Source organism: Triturus cristatus, chromosome 3_2 (assembly GCF_964204655.1).
Source record: "Triturus cristatus chromosome 3_2, aTriCri1.1, whole genome shotgun sequence".
Classification (NCBI taxonomy): Eukaryota; Metazoa; Chordata; class Amphibia; order Caudata; family Salamandridae; genus Triturus; species Triturus cristatus.
Window position 1 is genome coordinate 1087640578 of NC_140584.1, and position 27271 is coordinate 1087667848.

Genomic DNA, 27271 nt, shown 5'->3' on the forward strand with positions numbered 1-27271 from the left:
GAGCTAAAGAATGATGATGGATTAAACCCAGATCTGTGACTGGCGGTGAGTGTCTGTAAAGTTTCAACGCTCCTTCCATCATCTCCTTGTGTTTGCTTTGTTTGCCCTAAGTTGGCAGGGTATGCCCAGACGTGGGTCCCTTGCTCACTTTTCCACTGGATTCAAGCTAGCCTGGCTGATTAGCCAGAAACCAGTCCCAGGATGCTTGTTTCCGGTCCAGGGAAGACATGGCTTGGCAGTTTGGGCTGGACTGTTCCCATGAGGCACAGGGTCAGACTGATTTGCACATGGCCATGTCTGAACTGGGGTGGCGGAGTGAGCTAAAGAATGATGGATTAAACCCAGATCTGTGACTGGGGGTGAGTGTCTGAAAAGTTTCAGCGCTCCGTCCATCATCTCCTTGTGTTTGCGCTGTTCGTCCTAAGTTCGCAGGGTATGCCCAAACGTGGGTCCCTTGCTCACTTTGCAACTGGATTCAAGCTAGCCTGGCTGATGACGGCTGATTAGCCAGAAACCGGTCCCAGGATGCTTGTTTCCGGTCCAGGGAAGCCATGGCTTGGCAGTTCGGGCTAGACTGTTCCCATGAGGCACAGGGTCAGTTTGATTTGCATATGGCCATGTCTGAACTGGGGTGGCGGAGTGAGCTAAAGAATGATGATGGATTAAACCCAGATCTGTGACTGGGGGTGAGTGTCTGAAAAGTTTCAGCACTCCATCCATCATCTCCTTGTGGTTGCTTTGTTGGCACAACACCATTGCCACATTCTTTAGGTTTGCAGCATATAGGTCAATTCTGGTTTATGTGGATTGCCTTGATTGGTTTATCAGCAAAGAAATGCAGATTAGATTTTCAGTGATCATGCACATTAAGTTGAATTGCACCAAGGGTGCATTCCAGGCTTAATATGGACGGAGTACTTACTGCATGCATAAAGACCCCTGTCCCTATAGCGTGCACTCTGCAGTGTAAGAACCAGTCTATAGACCTCGACTCCATCTACCAGGATAATGCATAAATGGTGGGACTTTGGGAGGTGCAAACATGCTCGAGTGCACCCCAGTCCACACAGGTGAAAAAACAGGATTTGCAAAAACATTAACAAAAAAAACGAGGTCTGAAAAAGTTGGATCATGGTGACAAAAACACAACTCTATGATCATTCTGCACCTGTGTTAATTTACTTTGAATTTCATGATTCTCACTTTAATATGTCAGACCCTTATTATCCTTATTATGCATCTTCCTATAAAATAGCCTATATCCCACACATATTATTTATATATTCAAACTCTATCCAACGGTCACTTAAGGACACTAAACACTACTCTCCCTGGCACTGAAGTCTTGCTTTGCCAAGGATGTCGTCTTGTCAATCACTCTAGGGCAAAGGAATGGACCAGTAAAACCGAGATCAGAGGCCCATGAACACCCTCAGTGCTGGCTGCAGGGGGTGGGCAGAGATATCTGTCCTCAAGCAACTTCAGGTTCCAAACCAGGCTAATATCATGCCAGCTGAACTGTAAAGAGATTCGCTTAGATGCATTCTTTTTCACAGAGAAACATACGGGAGTGACATGGTGTCACTGTTCTGAAACAAAGAGAAACACACAGGAGTGACATGGTGTCTGTGCTCTGACACAAAGAGAAACACATGGGGTGGCATGGTGTCTGTTCTCTGACACAAAGAGAAACACACCCGGAGTGACATAGTGTCAGTGCTCTGACACAAAGAGAAACACAAGGGAGCGACAAGGTGTCAGTGCTCTGACACAAAGAGAAACACAAGGGAGCGACATGGTGTCAGTGCTCTGACATAAAGAGAAACACAAGGGAGCGACATGGTGTCAGTGCTCTGACACAAATAGAAACACAAGGGAGTGACATGGTGTCACTCCTCTGACACAAAGAGAAACTCACGGGAGTGACATGGTGTCACTGTTCTGACACAAAGAGAAACACATGGGAGAGACATGATGTCACTTCTCTGACACAAAGAGAAACTCACGAGAGTGACATGGTGTCAGTGCTCTGACACAAAGAGAAACACACGGGAGTGGCATGGTGTCACTATTCTGAGACAAAGAGGAACACACTGGAGTGACATGGTGTCACTATTCTGAAACAAAGAGAAACACACTGGAGTGACATGGTGTCAGTGCTCTGACACAAATCGAAACACAAGGGAGTGACATGGTGTCCCTCCTCTGACACAAAGAGAAACTCACGGGACACAAATCGAAACACAAGGGAGAGACATGGAGTCAGTGCTCTGACACAAATCGTAACGCAAGGGAGTGACATGGGGTCAGTGCGCTGACACAAAGGGAAACACAAGGGAGTGACATGGTGTCAGTGCTCTGACACAAAGAGAGACATACGGGAGTGACATGGTGTCAGTGCTCTGACACAAATCGAAATACAAGGGAGAGACATGGAGTCAGTGATCTGACACAAATTGAAACTCAAGGGAGTGACATGGGGTCTGTGCTCTGACACAAAAAGAAACACAAGGGAGTGACTTCGAAAATACTGCAGGAATTTCCATGTAATTTGAAAACCTGTAAAAAAGGAGCTTATGGTTTCCAACCTTGTGGCAGGTTTTAAAGGTATTTCAGACCAGGGAATGCCCCATAACCACTAATTTGCTACTGTAGCTGCTCAGCTCCGACTCGGCTCAAGGTCATCTTAGACTCTTGATCCAAAATCGAGCTGAGTCGAGAAGCCTCAGCCTCTGCATCCCCTAGCTTCCCTCTTGTGCACTATCGCACTATTCTCCGAGCTCGCCTGGGGGTATCCGAGGAGGGGGCTGTCCTGTGCCTTTGGCTACCTGCATTTCTACACTGAAAAAACAAAGCTAGTGGCACTGGCCACCCTGGGGGCATCGACATGCTAGTGATAATGGTAGTCCATGAGGTATGCAAGGGAGAATGAAAGAAAGATTTCAGCATCTGTGTAGGCAGGTGTAGGGGATCATGTCCACTGAGTCGGAGAGCACAGGTCAGAGGGGGCGAGTGGCATGAGTGGCAATCCCTGATCACGTTATGTCCACTGGGCTGGAAAGTGCACGTGAAGTGGAGGGCCAGGGCTGGTTTGTGCATGCGTTGGTGCAGGCGCTCAACACAGACTTGGGGTGCACTCACTGCGCGTGGGGACAGGCGGGGGTGGGAACCGCAAGGAGGACCAAAAAGTGAGCATACTTTCCTGTGGGCAGAAATAACAGAGGTATCTGATTGGCTCAATTCAATCAACCTATGCATCCAGTTACTGGGTGAAAGGGGATGGTAAGTGTGTTTGCAGTGACAACAAGAAGACAGAAGGAAAAGTAAGAGTGGGTGAATGGCAGTGGATAAAGCAGAGGTAGGAGCAAAGGGAGCAACTAAAAGAAAGTGATTGAGGCCGGAAGAGAAAGACACAAAGGAGGAGAGGGAGAAAGGAAGAAGTAAGGGAGCAAAGAGAGCTAAAGAGAGACAGTGGTGCCAACAATTGACAGAGATAGTGAAAGGAGAAACAGAAAGCAAGGCAGAGGGAGTAACAAAGAGAGTGAAAGAGATGGAAATAGGGAGAAAGAAAGGTGAGCCAGGTAGCGAGATTGAAGGAGAATGAGAGAAAGTGAGAGAGAGATTATTTAGTATTTACATTACAATTGTGTGCTGGCTCCGCATATGCTTTAGCTCTTAGAGCCAAGCTGAAGCCCTGGCTTGGCCCTTCTCATACATTCTCTGGCTTGCCCTCATTAGTTGGTGTTGATCCCCTGCAATTCATGGCTTCAGTTATCCTGGCTTCCATCAGTTTCCTACTAGCAGTGCGATCAGCAAGTCCCCATGAGCAGCAGCGGCTGGTTTGGTGGTTTCATGGTCATAGCTCGCAAACACACACTTTATCAGACAAAGAAATCATTTACTTACAGGCAGGCCCTTAGCTCCCTTCTCCCCTGATGCTCCAGCCTGGCCCTGTGAAAAGAAAAACACAAAGTGCCTTTTAAATGTAGAAAGAAAAACATAAGACTTGCTCGAGCTATTACTCCAGGGTCAACATGACGCTCTGTGTTACTTCCATTTGAGCAAGAGGAGGCTAACGTTGGCCATTCATGTACACATGTGTCTATGTAGAGAGTGTTCAAGTTATGACACACCATGGAAACAGTAGCTGTGCCTGAGAGGAGGAATAAAGGACACAAGGGCAGAGAAGCATGTCCAGAAGGGCAGCCACAGCCACCCAAACTCTCCCAAGTCTGGGTCAGGGTGTAAAACAGAGCAGCTGTTCAGAGTGCTGGGTCATGTTATCTCTAGAATTCAATACTTACCTATAATGTCTAGACTGCTTGTGATTACCAAACAGGGTGAATATTTCCGAAGTCTCAAAATATTCTGAAGCCCCTGAGCAATGATTTATGGAGTGTCAGCTATTGGTTAACAGAATCAGTAAATGCAAAAGAAACTAGAGCAGCAAACGGCTCAACATTACAATGTACAGACAGCAGGTAGAGTTGCACAGCTAGACGTGTGCTAGCATAGAAACATGGTGGAATAACTCAAGAAAGGCTCACTATGCAGACACTCCATGTGAATATATTGTGTTGGGTGTTGTACACGATTCACATACTTTGTCTCCGTCGTCTCCTTTCGTACCCTTCACTCCGGGATATCCTCGCGTCCCTGGCAAACCCTATGAAAGACATTGAAAGGAAATTATTAGAAACCATTGTAACATGGAAAACAAAAAAAGTCTGTTGGAATTAGTACATTTTAACTCAAATTATAGCCTAGGAGAGTCAAATGAGTAGACATTTTATTCCGGACCCTTTATACATTGATTGCCTCATTCAAGCCGGTGACGAGAGTTCTTAACTCTGTAATCTCCGCCGATGAGCAGCATTGCCCCCTTCAGACAATATGACTGTAGGTTGCTGTGCGGTTACAATTAGGCCTTCTTTTGGGAAGGGTTTGGAGCAAAAACATCACTATCAGAGCTGGAAACGTGCCTTGTGTCTTGCATGCTTTGTCGTTACCCATTTAGGTTTCAAAGTTTTGCTCAGATTCAGAACTGCTTGTTCTGTAGAAGGCCTTCTGGGTGGAGCGAATCACTTATGTTGTCAGTTTTAGATACCCAATGATACACCGCTAACCATACAGCTGTGGAGAATGTTACTCTTAATCTGAGGCAGCCAGGATATACCTTGAATGGGGGAAGCTACAATAGGATGCTGCCAACACTGTGCCAATCCTGTTGGTTAAGCGCCCACCCAAGAGCGTTCTGTTAAAGATTTCCGAGCATGGAAGATGACAATTTGGCTTCTAAAAACAGCCAAAAATAATGGGCTGCACACCAGTGTTTTTTAAGACCAGTGCATTGAAATTAAGGGTGGTCATATTTCCATGTAATGCAATTACACGGAGTTACCTAAGAATGCTGTAGGATTACGACTAAAGTACGTGCAAAGAGTAATTCTTCGTTTAGCGCTATTTTTTAGTGCAAAAATGCCCCCTTGTATCCAAAATGGACTCTAGATTGCATTTTACGCCAAGAAGTAGGGTTGTATGGAACAGAACATGAATAGCCGTCGCTCACCGATAAATGTAGATTTACCAAAATCACTCTGATTATTCCAGTGTAATCGAAATCAGCCCAGACCTAATTGAAATATGGTTGGTTGCTTAACATTAAACCCTAAAAAACCTGGAGGATCAAGGGAAAGCACAGTGAGTAGGAAATAACCTAGGATAAAATTTCCTAGGAAATAGATTAAGAGCCATGAAGGATAGCCGTTTATACATAACAAGAAGAAACTGAATCAGCCTGGAAAGCTTCTTCACGATTAAGCCTTTGTGGGAAGTGGGGCAGATTCAGAGCCAACTACTCGAAGGGCACTGAAAACGAGAATCGGATGCAAGACCAAACTGAAATCTAGAACCAAGAACCTGAGGAGAAATATTGAAATGATATGACAGTGTCGCTGTTCACTAGTGGAAGCTAAACTCCAGGAAGAACCATGGATAACACCAGCGTTTGTTGACACACACTACTGAATGTCTTGGTCCAGAATAATAGAGAACTATTACAACAATGTCTAAGACCCTAGACTGTTCTCTGACAATCTAACAAGAGGTCCTACTGAGAAGAGACCTAGAAGAAAGTGAGAGGTCTATTTATACAACTCAGCCTCGACCAAATAGAAAAGATGATTCTGCGGATCTCAAAAAAATGTGGAAGGACTAAACAATTCCTTTTCCCAAATCCCTCAATACCCTAGCATTCAATTGATAAGGTATGGTCCACTTTATTAAATCCTGATCCATCTCATCCTTTAAGGTCAAGTCTCTTGGTGTCTATTTTGGTGCCAAACTATCTATGGCACATCAGAATAAAGCTGTTTTGCCATCTGGTTTCTTTCACCTTAGGGTGACTAGGAAGTATCTGCCTTTTGAACCAACGCATATTCACACAGGTGGCTTCTGCTCATGTCCTTTTGAGAATGGACTATTGCAATCTTCTTTATTTAGGGCTTCTGTAGACTTCCTTTAAAATCCTACAGAGAATTTTGAACTTTACTGTCAATTGTGTGAGAAGTTGGCCTGGTATATGCTGTCCACTAACTAAAGTGGGCACCTTGCACCAGTCCAAACAACCCTTATTGATGATTAGGTTAAAGACAACCTTTATAGAAAGCTATCCCAGTGGTGGCTGTGGAGAGCAGACTTCAGGCTAAGTCTTGCAGGAATGTAAAGCAGCTTGTTTTACCCGACCAGAACCTCCTGAATGATCAAATGAAAGGAGAACCACACAAGAGATATATAAAATATATGTATTTATTACTAAACACTCTCTACTAACCTCTTTATGAGATTAGAGCACAAAGCACACAATATTAAATAACTAGAACGACAGTAAATAGCATATTACACTACGGGCTCCAGAGTGAGACCGAACCATATACTAAGAAAGTGGTATAACAACCACGACTTCACTAGACAGAGTGCCTAGAGCACGTAGAATCACTGGGACCCCAAGGAACCACCCAAAGTAGTGATACAGGGGACTCATGGAGGACGGGTGCAATGTGAGAACACAGGCACGGGCTCCGTACAACTCTATGGGAAAGTCGCGGTTAGAAATTTACAGTTTAAGGACACTTCGGAGAGGACTTCAAGCAAACCCTTTGGAACATAGAATGTTCTAAGGCCAGCACCCTTGTGAGTACCGAGTTACCCGTGTTACCTATCCCAGAGGAGCCGGGTGCATAGGGGTAAAGTGGTGTCAGAAACTCTCGTTGTTTTCAATGCGAGAAAGTGCTGTTGCCGGGAAAATGAAAAGTGTCTGGTGGAATCCAAGCCTGGATCCGAGGTGAGAAGAACCTAAAAGCAGAGGAGACAGAGTCTGGTTCACTTCAGGGTGACCAGGGACTCAGTAAACGAATGCCTACCGATGTCAGGTGCTTCAGGTGAGAAGATTGGATGCTTGACTCTGCAGCGACAGGGACCAGGAGACGTCGACAATGACCAAAGTCTGGAGGTGAGCTGTCCCACAAAGGATGTCGAGTGCTGGGCGTGGGGAGGAGTCAGTGTCCGGATCGAACACCAACAACCCTTGGCAAGTGCAACCAACACGGGCAGAGGAAACAGGTTACGGTGAGGACCAGCAAGGTCCTGGGGACTCTCCAAGCAATGGAGAGTCAGGGCACGTCTGGCGCAACCAGGAAAGCCCATGGAAAGTCAAAGTTACCTTCACAGGGACCCACAGGCCAACGGACCAGGGATCGCAAAGGGACCTTGAGCTGAATAATGAAATACCAGCCCACGGAACACTCGTGGAGTGCAGGCCGGAAATCTTCAGTGGAAATACTGCTCGGGGTCAGGACAACACGTAGCCCAAAGCACAGCCTCAGGGATTGCCAAAAAGCATATGCTGCTGCAAAAGTACATGGTGCACAGGAGTTGGGGTTGCACGGTCTCCACGAGGGATACTGGTCTCAGGATTGCTGAGAGAGCAGATTGACCTCAGAGATGCTTGGGAACCCACCTCCTGTGTTGCAGAAATCTTTGGAGTCCTGATGAGCTCGGGAGATGCAAACCGGTCAGATGAGTTAAGGTGCCTGCTGCTGCACGGGAGTAATTCCTTTACTCCAAGGGAGATTCTTCAGTCGTCCAGCAAAGTGTTGATCGTTGAAGTCCAGGTAAAATCTAAAGTCTTGTCAGTGTTCCTACTTTATACCCAAGGAAGGGGTGGAACAAACTCTGGGGGCCCACCTATGTGAGGGTCAGGTCAGAGGGGTGGCTACACCCATGTCCTTTGTCCAGTTTCGTGTCAGAGCAGGAGCAAATGGCTCCTGCAACCGGTTTGACCTAGACTATGCACAGGGGCACCAAATATGCCCCCAGTGCAGTCTTTCTGGCACTCTCAGAGTGCACCCACCCAGCCCCAATACACTAAAGCCTGTCTGGGAGGTGGTCACACCTCCCTTCGACAGGAAACCTATTGTCAAGCCTTCCCCTGCTCGAGCTCGGCTCAGCAGCAGGAGGGCAGACTCGTGTTTGTGGCTGGCAGCATCCATTTTGTGATGCCCAGGTCGAGAAAGCTTTTACTGGGTGTACCGGTGTTTCAAATAAGTCCCTCTAGAAGGGTGGAATCATACCTCCCCCGCCAGTTACTGGTGGAGAGGTATGATTCCAAGGTGTTTGACAACAAACACAACATGTTTCTAAGCAGCCGTTTTAAAGTTAGCATTTACCGTGAGTTTATAATGCACTTAAATATATACGGTTGGCTGCATCACAGACAACCCCGGAAAATAGGTTCCGAAGGCTGCAGAGGGGCTCTGCTCATGCAGGGGCACCCTCTCATATAAAACCCAGCACCTTGCCTTCAGGATTGATAAGACCTGCCATAGGGTTTACATGTGAGGTAACTTAGAGTAGATGTAGGTAACCTATATCTAAGTAAGGGGTGCGTGCACCACTTTACACAGGCTGCAGTAGCAGACCTGTGGTGCCATTTTGAATGGTCTCTCAGGGGTGGCACAAATACATGCTGCAGCCCCTGTGAGGCCTCCGGGGTACCTATGCCCTGGGTACATGGTGTACCATATGCTAGGGACTGATAAGGATACTCCAGAATCCAATCTATAGTGTACCTAAAGTACATGCACAACCAATTTAGGGCAAAAGCAGATAAACTGGGGTCCTGATTAGCAGGATCCCAGTTAGACTAGTCAAAAACCAGCAAAACACCAGGAAAAAAAGTGGGGGTAACCATGCAGTCAGATTCCACCTTCCTACAAATAGTAGCTACAGGTTTGAAGAAAACTGTGTATCTCCAACACTCAAGCACATTTACACTGGCTGCCTGTCAAGGCAAGAGTTACCTTTCAAGCCTTATTTCTCATGTGCAGGATATTTGCAGTTCAGGGAATTTCCCACCTTTATTTTTGGTTTGAGCCTCATCACCCAGTTTTAAACCATTTATTCTAATTATCATTTGTTATTCTCAGTTCCTTGTGCGAAGAAGACCAAAGTTGGAGGACATGCCTTGCTCTTGCTCATACCACAACTTTGGAATACGCTTCCCCTGAAGATTAAATCTATGAGCTCATACATGACCTTCAAGAAAGCTCTAAAAACTTAACTGTATGGTTAATTGTTTACTGGCCGTTGTGTTCCTCAATCTGCCATTAGGCTGTAATTCTATAGTGCGAAGATGCCTTTTGGAGTGAACATTTGTGCTTAACAAATGTAATCGAATCTCAGCCAATCATGAACCAAGGGCTGAGAAGAGAAGGGGCTGGTAGGTTCTATCCCTGCTGGAGGATCACATACCCTTGTAAAAGGAAGACTCAGTCAAGAACATGGAGAACTGAAGGTTTCCTCTCCTCTGTGCCTGAAAATAGACTTTGCGTCACACTCAAAAGGTTGAAAAGGCTAGAGGAAAGAACTGGTGGGGGGAACATTGTCCTAAATCATCCAACCTATAAACTAAACAACACATTAATCACATTGTTAGGTTACTAAATTAAAGTGATAATACACCATTGGAGCAGTTGTTAAGCCATGACACCACACACAGACCATGTCTACCCTGGATGGAGTCAAGAGTCTGGGCTTCAACCATGCCCTAATGAGCAAGTAAATCAGTTTAGTCTTCTAAAGGTGTACAGGTAATATCAACACATTTCAACTGTACTACAAACAAAATATTGACATTTGAATCATGGCACTTATTTCCACACTAACTATGCAACTTAATAGTTTGAAGTGGAAGATTTGTTTCTCAATAAACACACACACACATGGCCTTCATTCTGGGGCAAGTGAATGAAATCTTAACCTTCTCCATCAGAATTAGATTTACAGTCACATGTCCAATTGGATCCATACTGCTATTAACGTCTATAAATTTGGTGAAAGAAACGAGCTAAAAGGAAGAACAATATTGTGGCCTTTCAGCTCTGTCCTTCGAGACTCCTTAAAGTTTGTCTTCCTTTAAATGCTTGTGGTCATCATAGCATTAGATGACAGTATTTGTCTGTGATTCACCATATCCACCAATACCCTCCCATCATCTGGAATTCATGGTTTGATTGAAGACATTTCAAGATAAATCTCCAGATTTTCTTATAACTTCCTCGCCAAGATTTCAAACTCTTCCAATGTGATGGTGTCAAAGTTTACTTCACACAGTAATCTATTCATTCATTTGCCCAGTCATTCATTTGTTGCATCATTCATTAACAGGAGCTGTTAAATTTACTGTTCAGAAATGATAACATATGGAGTAACTATTTTCATGCCATGAAGAAACAAATAATATCTAAGCAAATGTTATGCAAAGGCTGACCTGTGTGCCTGGAAGCCCTGCTGGTCCTGAAGGCCCACGTGGTCCCGGTGGTCCTGCTGGTCCTAGTGAATACCACAAATTGTAATTAGGAGAAAAGTACACATTTCCATTGACTTAACTGTTTAATTTTCCCAGATTATTCAGAAAAGATTTAGACCTAAAAGTATTTTGTAAGATCAGTGGGAAACATAAATGTGTCCACCACGAACATCAGGGATGAGATACCTTCAGTATGAGCCATAAGATCTACCGTAACTCGTGTCAACGATGGCAACCCTCATTTAAAGGAAATATTGTAGCATTCATGTTTAGTGGTAACAATCTCTGTAGCATCCATGAGCAATAGGCTTTTTGACAGCAGCAATGACAGTCCTTGGACAGGCTCCCCTTTGTTGACATGTTTTTTGGCTTGAGTCAGAACAAGGTCACCTTTTAACCACACACAAACTAAATACAAACCAATGCTTCAGACCACAGGAGTTTAAATGGGGTGCACTATTACAGAACCACATCTAATTCCAATTCGGGTGCAAAACTACTTACTTATCTGAATTAGGATTTGCGCAGGAGTTGGACTGAGGGCCTAAAACCTGTTTTTTGGATATTGTAAGCTGACAATGCTGTTTGTCAAGGAAACAACAGCACAAAATAGCATCCTTCGACCCAATAAAGTAAGATGTTACCTCTCTGAGGCCTGAATACAGCGATTAAAGTAGAAAAGTGGTAGGTAGGTCACAGCAGTGCTGCTCGGTACCCTTCTCATACATTAAATTGAAGCTGACAGGAGGGCCAGGAGATGCTCCGTCCCCTGTGAAACCTATAACCGGGTTATTCCTAGTAGAATGGAACTTCATTAATCAGAAGCTCTATTTTTGACCTTTAGGAATTAAATTTCAATATAACCTCCCTTTGGTTCAACCCTACTGTCCTCCATCTTGGGAGGGTCTTGCATTCCCAGATGGTCCACAGAGTTGGCAGAGGCCTGCAACGCCTTTTGATAATTGCCTCAGGAAGTGATAGAGCCATTCATAGTTGGCAGGCCGGGTGGCTGGTTGGTTAATCAGACATCTCTGTGTGACATGAGGCTGTCATCAAGAGCTGGGATTTGCGGTCAAGCAGATGGGTGGAATGTGAAGACTTGGGAAAATGGTCTTCTCTGAAAAGAGGCTGGTGGAACTCAGACACAAGGCTTTGGTGATTCTCCCGGGTAAGTCACAGGTCTAGGCCTGCAGTTCCCAAGCATGCTAAGGATGTTTATGATGGTGACCCATCCAACCCCGAGACCACACCCTGTGACCTCAACGCAGAGTTGCAGAAATTCAAGAGAAAAGCTAAGAACTAATATATACCCCGGCTGTATTGTAAGGGACATTTTAATCATCATGTATTTCAATATGTGTAAATAATAATCCAAGGCCCTGGATGGAGGCTGGATGGAGGCTGGATGTTGACTAGATGGGGACTGGAAGGAGACTGGATGGAGACTGGACGAAGGCTGGTTGGAGACTGGATGGAGAATGGATGGAGGTTGGGGTTGCTGGACCTATCACTACTCAAGCCCTGGAAAGAATCTAAGAATGCACAAAGGCCAATGCCCAATGACCTCTCTTGGTACTCACATTTCTCCAACAGACAGGATGTCAGAGACCCTCAGTCTGAACACAATCCTTGGTTGCAGGAAAAATACCTTACCCTCCTCCACTGATGATGCATAACCCTCTACATCAATGACCAGTAATGGCTCCACTATAGGCCAAAATGAATACCCCCCTCTACAGACTACAACATTAGTAGCGGTAGGTGCTCTCCAACATACTACACCCTGTACGCCAAAAAGAATTAAGTGATCCATGACAGAGTCCACCCTCAGGGGCAGTAAGCACTCTGTCACAGAATGCATGATTTACACTCAGGAGTAGCAAGTGCTTGGCCACAGACTCCACTCTTTCGAAAGAGGAGCAGCACCGAGTGCTCTGCCAAAATTGGCAGGCCTAACACCGAGCAACAGTAATGACCTCGCCACAGAGTCCACCATTTACATCCAGGAGCAGTAAATGCCCACCAAAGACTCCACACTTTACACCAAGGAGATGTAAGCTCTCTGTGACTTTACATCAAGGAGCAGTAAAGTCCTTCACTACAGACTGCACACTTTCCACAAGCAGAAGTAAACACACCACATTAGACTGCACTCAGGAGGACTAAGTGATCTGGTACAGATTTCACTCACACCTAGGAGTAGTAAGTACTTTGCCACTCACTCCATGCTTTACACTCTGGATCAGTAAGGGGCCACACCACAGGCTCCAACCTGTATAGACAGGAGCAATAAGGGTGTTGCTACAGATTACGCCCTTTTTGCACCCTGGGTAAGGGGCTGTGCCACAAATTACTGTTCACAGAAGTGATCACCAAACGAGGCAGTGCTTGTGGCTCTGGTACCCACTCATCTTTTATGCAGAGGAAGCACACTGGTCAGGGAGCAGTCTTCTCCTTGATTTCCTTTGTTTTACGTTACCTGAAGGCCCTGTCGGGCCGGGTGGCCCCCGGGGACCAGGCAGCCCCGCCACAGCAGTTTCAGTAAACGTGGACGCCAGGTGAGGTTCTCCGTCTGCGTGAAAGAGCACATAAGTCAATGAATCAAACTGGAGTTCAACAGGATGTTAGGGGCCAATCATGATAATCTTACTGTTGAAAGATTACATAGAAATTGGATTTAAATCAGACACTACACCGGTCTACCTGAAAAGTACAATGTCCGCCTCCTGAAGATACAAAACTAAGCGGCAAGACTCATCCTTGACCCCCCAGAAGGACCCACATCACACCTCACCTCAAGAAACTACCCAGGCTCCCGATCTAGAAGAGATGCCAGTTCAAGATGCTGACCCACGCTTACAAGGCCTAGCACAACGAAGGACCAGCATAAATCAACAAATGCCTCCCCTTCCACCAACCAACCAGACACCTTCGATCTGCTTCCCTCTCCCTCGCAGACACCCCACGGATCCTCTGAGCCAACAGCAGAGGACGCTTCTTCTCGCACCTGGCAGCCAAGGCATGGAATAACCTTTCCCTGCACCTCAGGACCGCACAGTCACTCCAACAATGCAGGAGAGAACTCAAAACCTAGATGTTCGAATAAACAACCCACCCCGCAGTAGCAAACATCTCCAGAACTTTGACACCCTCACAGGTGATTTGCTGCACTCTATACATGCTGATTGATTGATTGAATGTCCCACCAGTCTGTACACGTGTCACATTTGTTACTACAGCGCACAAAGCACTGCATACACACTCAACCCACAATTCAACCTAACAACATACAGGTATGGATTGACTAATACCAGAAACATTCACTCAACTGCAGAGACCACACACTCATAGTGCAGATCTATATATGCCAACACAAACACACACACAAGAGAACAGAACATGTTTCAGAGCTTTTATTTCCATAGTTTAACCAAAAGAGCAAATTTCATAAAAGTGTTTTGTGGCACCCATTCTTTATTCCTCTGTACTTGTTTGGTTGAACATATTGGAATGTGCTGATAATGTCAATGACTGGGAGAGATTGTTGGAGACTTGCCAGCTGTATGGGCGTCACTCGGTGTCACTGTGATTGAATCACCTACCTCGCTGCGAAGACCTGGAACTCCCTAAATTGCGCTTAATGATTTGCTGCCAATAAGTTTAGTTAAAGTCACTCCCAGTTCATGTTTTGAAAGTCTTGGGGGAGGAGCTCAGCGTGTCATGCTGCTTGGGCTGTTCACGCTCCTCTCCCAAAACTTTATTGACTTATTGGCAGCAAATCATTAAGCGCAATTTATACAGCTGACCCTGACTTTCAAGTTTACACAATTCAGCTTGCTCACCCGTTATATGTCCTGATGATGATCTCGAACAGTTGAGAACGAAACGCCGTTGACCCTTTACAACAAAACTCTTCCTATTCTATAAAGTTGCTTGAGGAGTTTTACACTATTGTTGTCAATGCGATGCCGTTATTTTAAACTTCACCATCACTCTGCACGTCACGCCTCTTTCACTTATTGTGTGAGCACCTGAGTTCTATTGTTGTGGAACTAAATGTTTCACATGAACTGACTTATGTCCCTATGTACATTATTAATGTTTTTGCTCCTTTAAAATAATTAATCTTCAACTCTCTAACCATAAGTGCTCTCCTTAGGATCACTTTATTATTGGACCTTTTGGCCACACCCGAACCATTGTGTTTTTTACTGCATATTTCACCCCAGGTTCACGTATTGGGGTACCCTTGTTTTTCTTAAAACTTGCAAGCTCGATGTGAGCACATAGTCTCCACTGTGTTCGGGCTTTCCTTGAGGCTGCTTCTATGAGTTTCCACCGACTGCTGCTCTTGAGCGCGACATCAAGATCTCCATCATTGTGCTGGCAATATCCTATGGGTCAGAGTGACTTTTCGTCATGCCTGTATCCTGGAACGAAGGATATCCAATGTTTGTGATGTGTGGTCATGCGTCAGGAAACCAAAATGCACACCAATGTGACATAGGGCTGCAAGGATTCAAGTAGGAGAGAAGCTTCAGGGGCATTGCATGGGGTAATATATAAGGAAGGACTGTAATAGGAAGTTTGACAGTAAACAAATTTGACGCCTGATGGTATTTTGCAGCTGTTCGAAGCAAGGGTATCTTTATCCATTGAGGAAGACACTTTTGAGGTGGGAAGTCTTTAGAAAAGTCGCCATTTACAGCTGATCTGACCAATTGCTTCAGGCCCCTCTCTGGAGCCATCAAAAGTTGTTAAGAACCAATGAGTTTATCTAGATGCTGACTTTAGTGACCAAAATTCTAGTGTCCTCTGGTGATACTTCGATCTTTGAAAATGCCTGAAATCAATTAGTCGACCTCGTCTAATCAGTCCTACAAAACAAACACTGGCAGAGCCAACAGGTCCTTGAAAAGCATGAGCTGGACTTTTGGCTTTACCAGTGCTTTCTTAGAATGCTGAACATCATCTGCGAAATGAAACAAAAATGATTGTTACTGATGCTGAACAGCATCAGCAAAAAACAAAAGCCATGGTAGTCAGCCCCAGCATCAGTGCTTAATTTGAGCTGGTTGTTTCCGGTGCTCAGCACTGGCATTTAATCAACAACTGTGCTTTTCATGAGCACCAGTGAAGGACACATTCATTCATGGTAGGCAAGGGGAGATTAAGTGATTTGCCCAGAATCACAGCATGTTAAGTCAAAGCTGAGACTGAAACCTGGTTTCCCAGCTCCGACGTCCGCAGCTCTGGACATGGAACCACATTCTCACCGCACTTTCACGGTCTGTAGTTGGTTCTGTTTTATGCACCGCTAACAGGAGAAATAGACTGGTTCAAGCTGCCTCCCAACGAGAGCCCCGGCACTTATTGTTTACAAATTAACCACTGCCCAGCATGATTATATATACAGGAGAAAGTTATGCAACTGTAGGAGAAACCCCAGATCCTCTACGACCCCATGTCTGATAACTCCTCTGGGAGTAGATCCTTCCCAGTGCTGACATTCAGGTTCTGGGATGCGAACCCAGACCAAAACAAGGTGTCCCGGCGCTAAAGATCCAGAATCCCTCAATGCGCTCTTGGCCTGCGGGAGGGTGGACCTTTAGCGATGGGACACTAAGTCTTGGAGTAGCCATGCACTCTACAAGCTCCACTACTATCATCATTATTATTAATGCTGCGCTCTCAAACAGGATAAGAACCAACAACAAACATACAGAATTTAGTAAAAGAAATGAAAATCAGGCTTTTGCAAATGCTGGACCCAACTGAACCCAGGCTGCACCTGCGGAGAGGTTTGTGCATGCTGCGGCCCACCCTATCTTCCAACTCTAGTGCTTACAACCACAAGCATAAGCCACACGTCCATGCTGCTCCACCAGGGCTGGAGCACCTTATGTGGGCCTCACAAATGACTCTAAAACTCAACAGAGATGACTTCTAGCAACACCTTTTCCCATCAATACACTACACATGTACAAACCACTCAACGGCACATCGTGGCCTCAACAAGAGGTATAAAAATGCTACAATACAGTATGAACACATTGACACTTGTTAAGCCCCAGAAAAATTTGGTTTACACCAGAATAATTTTCAATCAATCAGGATTTATAAAGCGCGGCAAATCACCCTTGAGGGTTTCAAGCAAGGTGCTCGGGTTGCTAGCTGCTTCGTGGTGATCTGTTCATTTAAACAGCCAGGTCTTGAGTCCTTTCCTGAATTCCCGGAGTGATGAGGCGCCCTAAGGTGCCCGGGAAGGTGGTTCCACTCTTTGGCCGCCCAGTTTGAGAAGCAGCGTACTCCGCTGTTGCCTCGGTCTTGCCAACCGTGTGTAATTTACAGCATTTCACGTTATGCTTCTTCTGCGAAACACCCGCAATGAGACCATTATCCCACTTTGCAGAACTAAGATGTCGTTCAGATAAAAATCCTATTACAGGATCAAGGCCAACAAACAGACGATGAGCGGGTGTAGTTTGCGTCACGTTCGATTTTGCTTTTTTGTTTTTAGTACAAAATACATCCACGTGGTGTCTGCTATTAAAATAGCATGTGGATGCATTTAGCACTAGAAAATAACACGAAATGTAATTTTGTCTAATTTCACAATAGGTTTGTGAAATTAATTATGTGTCATTTGTATGTATGTATGTATTTAGTTCTTGTTAAGCGCATCTGTCACCCCAAGGGTATCCTGGCGCTGAGACCCCGTTAAACCATCGGAAGAATGTTCACATTGCCCTAGGGAAATTTAGCAAATTCCACCCAGACCTAAAATTTTACCAACAGCAGCTACTGACCTATTTAGAGATTGGCACTGTGATAAAAATAAAAGGAACTGCTTTGGCACCAGATATTTGCAGTGTTCTGGGCAACAGATGAACACTCCTTTATTTAGTGATGATCGTGCTATGAAGTTTTCTCGCCACTTTTCAACGAGGCATCATCCCTCGTGTTCTGTTTGTGGGGGATATTTATTGAGTTCTGACATGTCTGGAAATGAGCACTCCCCCCCCTCCCCCCCCCCCCCCCCCATATCTCTCCACCACCTGAACTATCCCAAGCACAGCTGGGCCTGACGTTATTCGCCGCTAAATTAAAATTAAAAAAAAGGGGGGGGAGAACATGTCCTTGCTTCCGCCTAACTTCAGGCCACAGAGATCACCTGTCAAAGCCAATTTGTTCGGATTAGTAAAAGTCTGACGTTAGGCAATAAACCGACCATGAATGCCAGAGAATGCTCCGCCCAAAATGTTTTTTGCCAGGTTCCAACCTAAGAAAACTAAGGCTCTGCTGCCCTCTGCTGCTCACATTTGGGATATCAGTATACTGACAGGAACTCTTTACTACAACTAGTATTTCTTTCTACGCCACTAGTCACCACATCTTAGATGAAGGGATTCCACTCGTTTTAATTCAGTTCTCTCTGTGGTAGTTGTCATTGGTGACGCAGTGCCCTCGGCCTTGGCCATCACTGCGAGGTCGAGTGTTTGAACACGTCCTCTCCCACAGAATCACAGCAGATGGCAGAGAATACACGACCGCTGCTGTCACAAGTGACAATGCACATGCGTCGTCTATACTGCAAGCCTCCCCTTCCCCCCACCCCACCCCAATAATCCCTCCGACCTGAATAACTGTGCATTTCTCCGCAGGACTCGGGGTGTTTGTAATCATGTTGCCCTGCTCCCCTTTCACGGTGAGTGGTTGCGTCACTGAAACAGTTTAATGCCATGAAGGACACGAACCTCAAGGTCACCAGAGGAGTAGTTACGTTTTTGCAAGCACTTGGTGTAATGTTGCCCCTTTCTCTCAGGAGGTACCCCCCACAGAAGATAGTAGTCGTGGTGGTGGTGTGGAATGGGTGTTTATTTCGAATTTACAATTGCCAGCAGGAGCGCCGGTACGGAGCTCCGATCCCCTTTGAATCGGCGCTCTAATGCGAGTCCAAGATGGCCGCCGCCGGAAGTCCGGTGACGTCGCACGTCGTGCGCGCCGCGGCCTAGACCGCAACACCACATCTCCCTCCTTTAATAACACAGCATGCCAAGTCCCCCTTCGCACGCGTACAGTCTCACTTGTGGTCCAGGCTGAACTCTTCGAATCTTCGTGGCAGCATTATTCTCCTCCCGCAGCGTGTTCTCCTACCTCCTGTGCTCGCGGTTGGAGTGGTGGCCCCCCCACTCGGGGATGCTGCTCCACTCGTTCCATTGAGTTCAGGACCACCCAACTCCGTCTCTATCGCTATCTCTCGGTCACTAAGTCCTGGTGTATCAACTCCCCCTCCTCTTGGACACCAGGCCTCTTGAGGAGAGCTTCCCGCTTCTCCTTCCGGTCTTCTCCTTTCTCCCTTCGTCGTCGGTGTGGACCGGGTTTCGTCCTTGTTGTTCAGTTCCGTTTTGTGCTCTGTTTCCTCTGCCCTTGTACATCTTGCCATGCGATCTTGGGCCCATATCTTCCCATCGCTCAGTAAGGCCGATGTGGAGTAGGGTTCCACTACTTGGAATGGTGGCGTGAATTTGCTGTCCCCTTTTCTCCCGGGTGTTGGGAGCTTCACCCTAACCCACTCCCCTTTTTCCAGTGCGACTTCCTTGGTGTTGTGCCTTGAGTCATAGTAGTTCGTGTACACGGCTTGCGCCTTCTCCAAGTTCTTGCGCACCACTGCCGGTGACCAATGACTCTGCACGGTGAGCTTCTTCCATGCCACGTTGTCTCGGGTGAACGGTTCTCTTCCTCTCAGTATACGGAACGGGCTGTAGCCTGTGGAAGTGGGAGTTATCCTGTAAGACCATAGCAAACGCTTAAGTTCCTTCTCCCAGCTTGCCCCTTGTCCGATTGCAGCTTGCACCGACCCCATTATTACTCTATTGAATCTCTCCACTGCTCCATTCCCCGCGGGGTGGTAGACGGGGGTACGTCGGACCGTTATCCCATTTCTGTCCATGAAGGCCTCCCATTTGGTCGACGTGAACTGCGGGCCGTTGTCGCTTAGGATTCCCTTGGGGATTCCTTCCCTGATGAATATGTCCGTGAGGAATCCTAAGATGGTGTCTGTCTCCGCATTCCCATCCACATGGACTTCTGGCCACTTCGAGTATCTGTCCACGACCACGGTGAGGTACTTCTGGTTACCACTGGCGTCCTGTATGGGGCCTAGGACGTCTATTGAGATTTCTTCCCACGGGTTTTCCGGACACTCAAAACACCCCAGTGGTGGACGCAGCATCCTTTGGGTCTTGTCTGCATTGCTGCACTGTTCGCACGCCCTGACGTGTCGTTCCACCGCGAGGTCCAACCCTGGCCACCAGTAGTCCTCCTTCGCTCTTCCCTTCGTTTTCACGATTCCCAAATGCCCTTCGTGGGCCAAGGCCACCACTCTAGGTCTCAATGCCATCGGAGGCACTACCTTGTTACCCCGGAACAGGAAACATGGGTCGTCTCCCAACGACAGTTCTTCTCTGATTTCCCAGTACTGTTTGAGTTCTTCTCTGAGTAGCCTCTTCTCCGGCCACCCTTGCGTCACATACGTTTTGACTGCCTTCACCTTCTCGTCAGCCTCATACTCTTCTTCCCACTCTTGCCTGCTGATGGCTTTCTCGTGATCACCCATGAACGCCACTGCGTACTCTGCCCACTTTTCTGTGTCTTGTGTCTCTGCAGATTCCTTCGCTGCTGCCCTGCTTAGGTAGTCTGCTACTCTGTTCCTGGTACCGGGTATGTACTCCACGTCGTACACTTAGTCGAGGAGTCGTAGCGTCATTTTGGCGATCCTCGGTGTTGCGTGCTCATGGCCATTGGACGTGAGGACTTTTACCAGGGGTTTGTGATCTGTTCGCAAAAGGAATCTTCCTCCCCACAGGATCTGTCGGAACCTCTCCACCGCCCACACCACGGCCAGCATCTCTTTTTCTATCACACTGAATTTGCGTTCATTGTCCGCCAGCGTGCGGGATGCGAAGCTGATCGTGGCCGCCGCTCCTTGTGCGGACTGTTGAGTTAGTACTGCGCCTAGACCTTGGTCGCTCGCTTCTGTGGTCAGGATCGTGGGAGCCGTTGGGTCGAATCCTTGGATGGGTACCGCACCGCATATTTCTTCCTTCATCCTCTCGAATTCCTGCTGTTGTTCTTCCCTCCATGCAAACGCCGTCTTGTCCTTCAGGATCGACCTCAGGTGGTGTGTCTTTGACGCGAAGTGGGATACGAACTTGCTGTAGAATTCAGCCATCCCTAAGAACGTCCGTACCTCCTCCTTGTTCGACGGTGTGGGTGCGTTCCTGATAGCCGCTACGTTTGACGCTTTGGGTTTAATGCCGTCCTGGCTGATTTCATGCCCCAGGTACGTGACACTCTCCATTCCGAACCTGCACTTGTCCCACTGGGCTGTGAGACCATTATGCTTGAGTACTGCCAGTACGCCCGCCAGCTTCCGGTCATGTTCTTCCCTGGAGGCTCCCATCACCAAGATGTCGTCCTGGAAGTACTGGATTCCCTCCATCTTGTTGAACAGGCGGTACATCAATTTTTGGAACACTGCTGCAGCAGAGGCCAGCCCGAACGTCATCCGTAAGAATTTGTAGCACCCAAACGGCGTTATGAACGATGTGAGATGGTTGCACGATTTGTGGAGTGCAATCTGGTGGTATGCGGACGTTAAATCTACCGTGGAGAACCACTTGGCACCCTTGGTCTTGGCCAGCATCTCGTTGATGCGGGGAAGAGGGAACTTGTCCACTACGATGTTTTTGTTGAGCTCCCTGAGGTCCACACACAACCTCACCTTCCCGTTCGGCTTCTGTGCCACAACTAAGGGGGCCAACCATTCCGCATTGTCGATGGCTTCAATGATCCCGTTGTCCTCCAACCTCCGCAGTTCCTCTTGTACTGCCTCTCTGGTGCGGAATGGAATGTTCCGCGCTTTGTGTGACACCGGTCGGGCTCCTTCCTTCAGGTTTATTCGGTGCGTGAATTTGGTTAACTTTCCTATATCTTCTCTGAAGACTTCTGGAAACTCCTCTTTCCACTGCCTTGCTCCCACTCCCGGGTCTTCCTCCATCATGAGCACTTGGACACGACCTCCCGGGTTCAATTTTATCCCAAGCTTTCCTTGATCCCTCCATCCTAATACTGATGGCCCTTTTTCTGCCACGTATAGTTTCCCTTCGCACGTTCTACCCTTGAACTCGAAGGTTAGGGGGCAATACCCGACCATCGGTATGGGTTCCCCGGTGAATGTCACAGGATGGATGTCTGTGGGACGCAGTTGGTGAGTTGTAACCGGATCGAAGTCCTCCTCCCATATCTTCCTTCTTATGATCGTGTAGGGGGAACCCGAGTCTGCAACCATTGTGACTCTCACTCCCCCGATGTTCATGTCGCATCTGGGTTTCTTGTCGACCGCCCCGTCAATCCCCAATATCTGATCCTCTATCATCAGGATCTCTTCTTCGTCCTCCTGGCTTTCCGCTTCTTCCTCATTGCCCGTCTCCTGTGCCACATACTTCACTTGCTGCCTCGGCACTTTCCTTTGGCATACTCTTTCGTAATGGCCCATCAGGCCACAGTACGTGCATTTGGCCCAGAACGCTGGGCACCCTTTGTCGTTGGCGGCGTGTCTATTGCTGCCGCATCTGTAGCACGTGTTGGTGCTCCCCTGTCCCTGTACTTGCTGTTTCGCGCCCTTGGTTGTGGACTTCCTGTATGGTCGCGTGTTGTGTTGTTCTACCGCCGCTTGGCCCTCTCGGCTCTTCCGTTCCTCTATCCTGCACACCGCTTGTTCCGGGAGGCGGTCTTTCTTCGCCACCTCTGCACACCTCTTGGATAATTCGGCTTTCTTTACCATGGCCACCACTGTCTTAAGGGGTTCGTCGCCATTGGCCCACAGCTTGTCTTGGATGGACGTGTTCGCCGCATGCATTACTATTTGGTCCCTGATCAACTCTTCCTGGAAGGTCCCAAATTTGCACGTTAGAGCCAGCTTCTGTAACGCCGCCACGTACTGGTCGATCGTTTCCCCTTTATGCTGCGCTCTGTGGTAGAAGTTGTACCTGTCGACGGCTGTACACACCGTCGGGCGGTAATGGGCATCCATATCGTCGATCGCGTGCTGAAACACGTCATCGTCTCCTGTGGGCCGCACTACCTTCACCAGATCGTCATACACTCTCTGACCTGCCGGCCCCAGATGGTGTAAGAGTATCCTCTTCCTGCGTGTGCTCGAGAACTCTTCGCCGCCTTCCTCCTCTAAAACGAACAGGTAGTTCAAGAAATACCGCTTCCAGTCCTCCCACGGCATCTCCGGAACCCCCGTCTTCGTTAGGAAGGGTACTGGGTTCGGCAACCCGGTCGATGTGGTACTCATCTTACTCCCAGCCTCCGTCCGCCGCGTCCGTGGGCTCGAACCTCTCGACGCACTGGTGCCGCTGGAGCTCCCCTCGCTTGGGTCGTCGTCTTGGTCGGATTTTCCTCTTCCCGCGCGTCTTCCTGTGACCCCCGCCACGGTGCGTGGAGTTGCCTGGCCGCGTGCCTCTCCCTGGCGCTGTCCCTTACCGCCGGGCTGCTGCCGCCCTGAACCAGGCTCAGTCGGGGCCCTTCCGTCCTGATGCGTGCCCTCTGCCGCTCTCCGTGACACTGCCGCGCTCCTGCCGGTTTGGGGTGGTGACCGTGGGTGTAGACAGCGTGCTCACCACGTGGCACTCACCCTGGAGGCAGCGCTGGGCCGTTTCACCTCCTCGTCGCCATTGTAATGTTGCCCCTTTCTCTCAGGAGGTACCCCCCACAGAAGATAGTAGTCGTGGTGGTGGTGTGGAATGGGTGTTTATTTCGAATTTACAATTGCCAGCAGGAGCGCCGGTACGGAGCTCCGATCCCCTTTGAATCGGCGCGCTAATGCGAGTCCAAGATGGCCGCCGCCGGAAGTCCGGTGATGTCGCACGTCGTGCGCGCCGCGGCCTAGACCGCAACACCACACTTGGCACGTGCTTCTATGAATCTGTATAATAACATATAAGTTTCCATTCTAAATACTTGTTGAGTGACAACTGAAGAGCATCGCCGCTTTAAGATGACTGCCTCAGGTGCATGTGTCAGAGTACAGGCGTGCTGGTGTGGGGTTGGAGCAGGGCCACAGAAGCAGAGCATGGCAGACTTAACCGTGTATTGGTACTACGACTTAGTGCTGCTAGGCATCTGAGCCTCCTCTGTCTTATGTTAGACAGCCCCAGTAGGGTGTAGTAGGGCGCGACCCTCCAGTAGCACGCAGGGCCCAGATTTGTAGGTGCAGAGAGCTGCTGCGTGTGCACATTAGAGTAGCAAGAATGCCATGGGCCCTGGAGCAAGCAAGGAAAAAGGCCCCTTGGGCAGCTGTTAGGGGTTAGTAAAGTACAGCATTGTCGGGGTTCGATGGGCCCTTCAGGACTCCGGTGCCACTGCACCTGCAGAACCAATGGTAGCTATGCCCCTGCATGTGCAAGCTGTGCCTGTATTACTGCAGTAGCCATATCTGCTGCCCTAGGCACTGGGAGTAGGGTCGCGGGGGCTGCCGCTGAACCCCCAAAATACCAGTGCTGGAGTTCAGAAAGTGAAGGAGCAATAAACACGCCTTTAAATGTAGTTTTTACATTTGCAGTAACCTTTCATTCGACCTTTCATTTTAAAGTTCCACTTCTTTTCTATAATGTCCGTCCTTCTGTCGTCCCTACCCCACTGCAGCAGTAAAGTCTCATCCCTGGGACTGTGGGTGGAAGAGCTGGTGTGCAGAGGAAGTTACAGGGAGGATGAAACGACAATGGCTGAAAGAATGAAAACGCGGATGTAGCATGGCTCTCTGAGATGCACCGTGTCAACACGTCCCTGCAGTTGTGATTGGAAAAGATTGATCAGAACACAATTTTTTTGAACTTTTGTTTACGGGGATATGGTGCTTAGCTTTGATGAGAGGTTGTGAACATTGCTGCAAGGTGGCATCTTTGCTGCATGGTGAGTGGCATTGTTGTCCTTGAAGGTAGTGGTGGATATCAGGAAGCAAAGAATGACTCTTGGTGCTGGGGGTCACTGACCAAGGTTGAATGCAAGGATCGGGGTTGGTTGGGGGGGGGGGGGAGTGTGTTTTGTGTCATTCAGAAGAAATTCCACTTTGCTTCCAATGCCTTCCAAGAAACTCTCTGCCAAGCAAGGGCCAATACCAATCAGGCAGGCTTCCTTGCCATGGCATTGGTTTTGCTTGGTCGTGACTCTCTAGAATTGGACATCATCAGTTCTGGAGTGGGTTAGTGGTTCAGAGGGTGGCTGAGAGCGCCTGTTCCAATGAGCTCTAGTGGAAGAGGTACATTTAGAGACAGCAACAGGCGTTAATCGTGTTCAATGGTGACAAGGATGTAAGGGAAGGAAACTGAAGGGAACCCGTGCCTGAATGCCGTGTAGAACAGTTTTCAGAGTGGGGGTGATGCCATCAATTACAATCAATTATTATGTGAAAAGAACAAGTATAGAAAATGTATTCAGTAGGAGAGCAGAAAAGTGTAATATTCTGCATTTTGTAGCACATTTTACCAAATGTATTGTTCTAGCATGATGTGCTAGCGCATTGTCATTTACAGACAGCACATTTTCCATTGAAATGACCACTTAAATTGCATTATATACTGATAAATCTGTATGGTAAAACTATACAGCACACACATGATGATGTGTGAAAATCAGGTTTCAGCAAATACTTATAATTTTAGTATCACCAAGTAAAGTATCACAATGTTAATCCTATTAACATTTGTTTCCGTTACTGTCCAGATGTACAAAAAAGCGTCTAATTTGTGCTGTCCAAGCTGCTGATATTTTTTGAAATAATTGCACAGTCCATTTACAGGTATTTACATTTTTTGTGTTATAAAACAGATAACATCCTACAGCCTTTCCGTTCACACTCCATGTGCTTTGATCCTGGGTGGCATGATGATGAGTTACATTTTGATTTGTGTGAGTTTCACAGTAGTGAGTTCTGCAGGGCATCTTTCCACATTGGTGCGTTTGCATGACATGGTTACTTCTTTTTGGTAGACCTACGGTGCATTTGTTGTTTGGGGTTTACATGGTGCATGGTTCTCTGTTAACCCTTTGGGTTTTCAGGGCATGGGTCGATATTGGTGGGTTGACATGGAGTGCATTATTTTATGGAGCTGAACACAGCGCATGTTTCCCGTTTGTTTATCTTTCGATGGATACCTTGCTTACATTTCAACATTGACTGAGATCGGCAGCTTCTTTCCGCGTCATTACATAGCATATGTATCCCCGGTGATGGTCTTCCTAGCACACATTTCTTTTTTAGTTTTTACCTTGAGTAGTTTTTTCTGTTTCTGGATTCCTAGTATTAATCAGTTTGAGAGTTCTCTGCCATGTGTCTCGCTGTTAGTTGGTTCCCTTGGATACGTCTCCATTTCAGTGGGATGTCTGGTATGCACATTCCTATTGGTGGTTATTCCTACATTGAACTCCAAAATAGGTGAGAGCCTGCTGTGCATATCAAATGTTGCTACAACCTAGGTGCATTCAACTGTTGGAGTGTGATATGATGCACCCTTTACTGTCAGTGGATTATCGGCCGCAGGCTTCCTGGTTTGCCATTTCACCATTGGAGGGGCAACCTGGTCATTGCCCTGTTGGTGTTTACTTGGTGTGTTTTCACTCTGGCAGGTTATCAAGGGGAAATTGTCTCTAGCAAGCCTTAGACCCAAGCCTATACCAAGTGAAGGAAGTGTTATAGTCTTACTGTTCCATAAAAAAGAAGGGGAAAGACCAGAGCTGCCAACTTTGGAGCTGGGGATCCAGGCTCGAGTCTCCGCATTGACTCAACATCCTATAATTCTGGGCAAATCACTTAATCTCCCTGTGCCTACCAAAAATGAATGTGTCATTGTGTAACGTAACTGGAGCTCATGTAAAGCACTCCAATACCCTCTGGTTGAGTTTGCACTATATAAAACTGCAAAAAAAACACAATAAGTAGGCTTTGAGGTATGTGCATGTTTGCTATGTTTGTTAATGTTTGAGTAAGTTCAGTTCATAAACGATTGCTCAGGATAGCTATGTATTGTACAAGCCTAATAACACAAACATATTTCGCATTGTAACTATGTCAGTCGTTTATTTGTTTACTTTTATATTATTGCTTGACTTCCACAGATGGTCTGTAAAATGTACCTCTTGTCCTGAATGTTGACCTTTTGTCCTGAATGTTTACAGCAATTGCCCGGAATCGGCCTCCATACCGTTTGGTCACCCATCTCTGAACCATGCCCACTCTGTTCCTGCTCAGCAGTCTTACACTGCAGAGCACCATCACTCTGAGACTCTTTCTCCATCTTTTTCTCCCTCTGTCTCTTAGCTACACCAGTGGCGGCT

General features: G+C 47.2%; 1 protein-coding gene across 1 annotated transcript in view; it reads right to left on the bottom strand.

Moving 5' to 3' along the window:
* Window positions 1-27271, bottom strand: part of COL26A1 (collagen type XXVI alpha 1 chain) — a 779433-nt gene that overhangs the window by 46190 nt on the left and 705972 nt on the right. Inside the window, exons 9-12 of the mRNA XM_085649850.1 lie at window positions 13347-13439; window positions 10829-10890; window positions 4604-4666; window positions 3907-3951 (exon numbers count right to left, since the gene is read on the bottom strand). Of these exons, the coding sequence (XP_085505976.1) occupies window positions 3907-3951; window positions 4604-4666; window positions 10829-10890; window positions 13347-13439 (263 nt within the window). The remainder of the gene's footprint in view (window positions 1-3906; window positions 3952-4603; window positions 4667-10828; window positions 10891-13346; window positions 13440-27271) is intronic.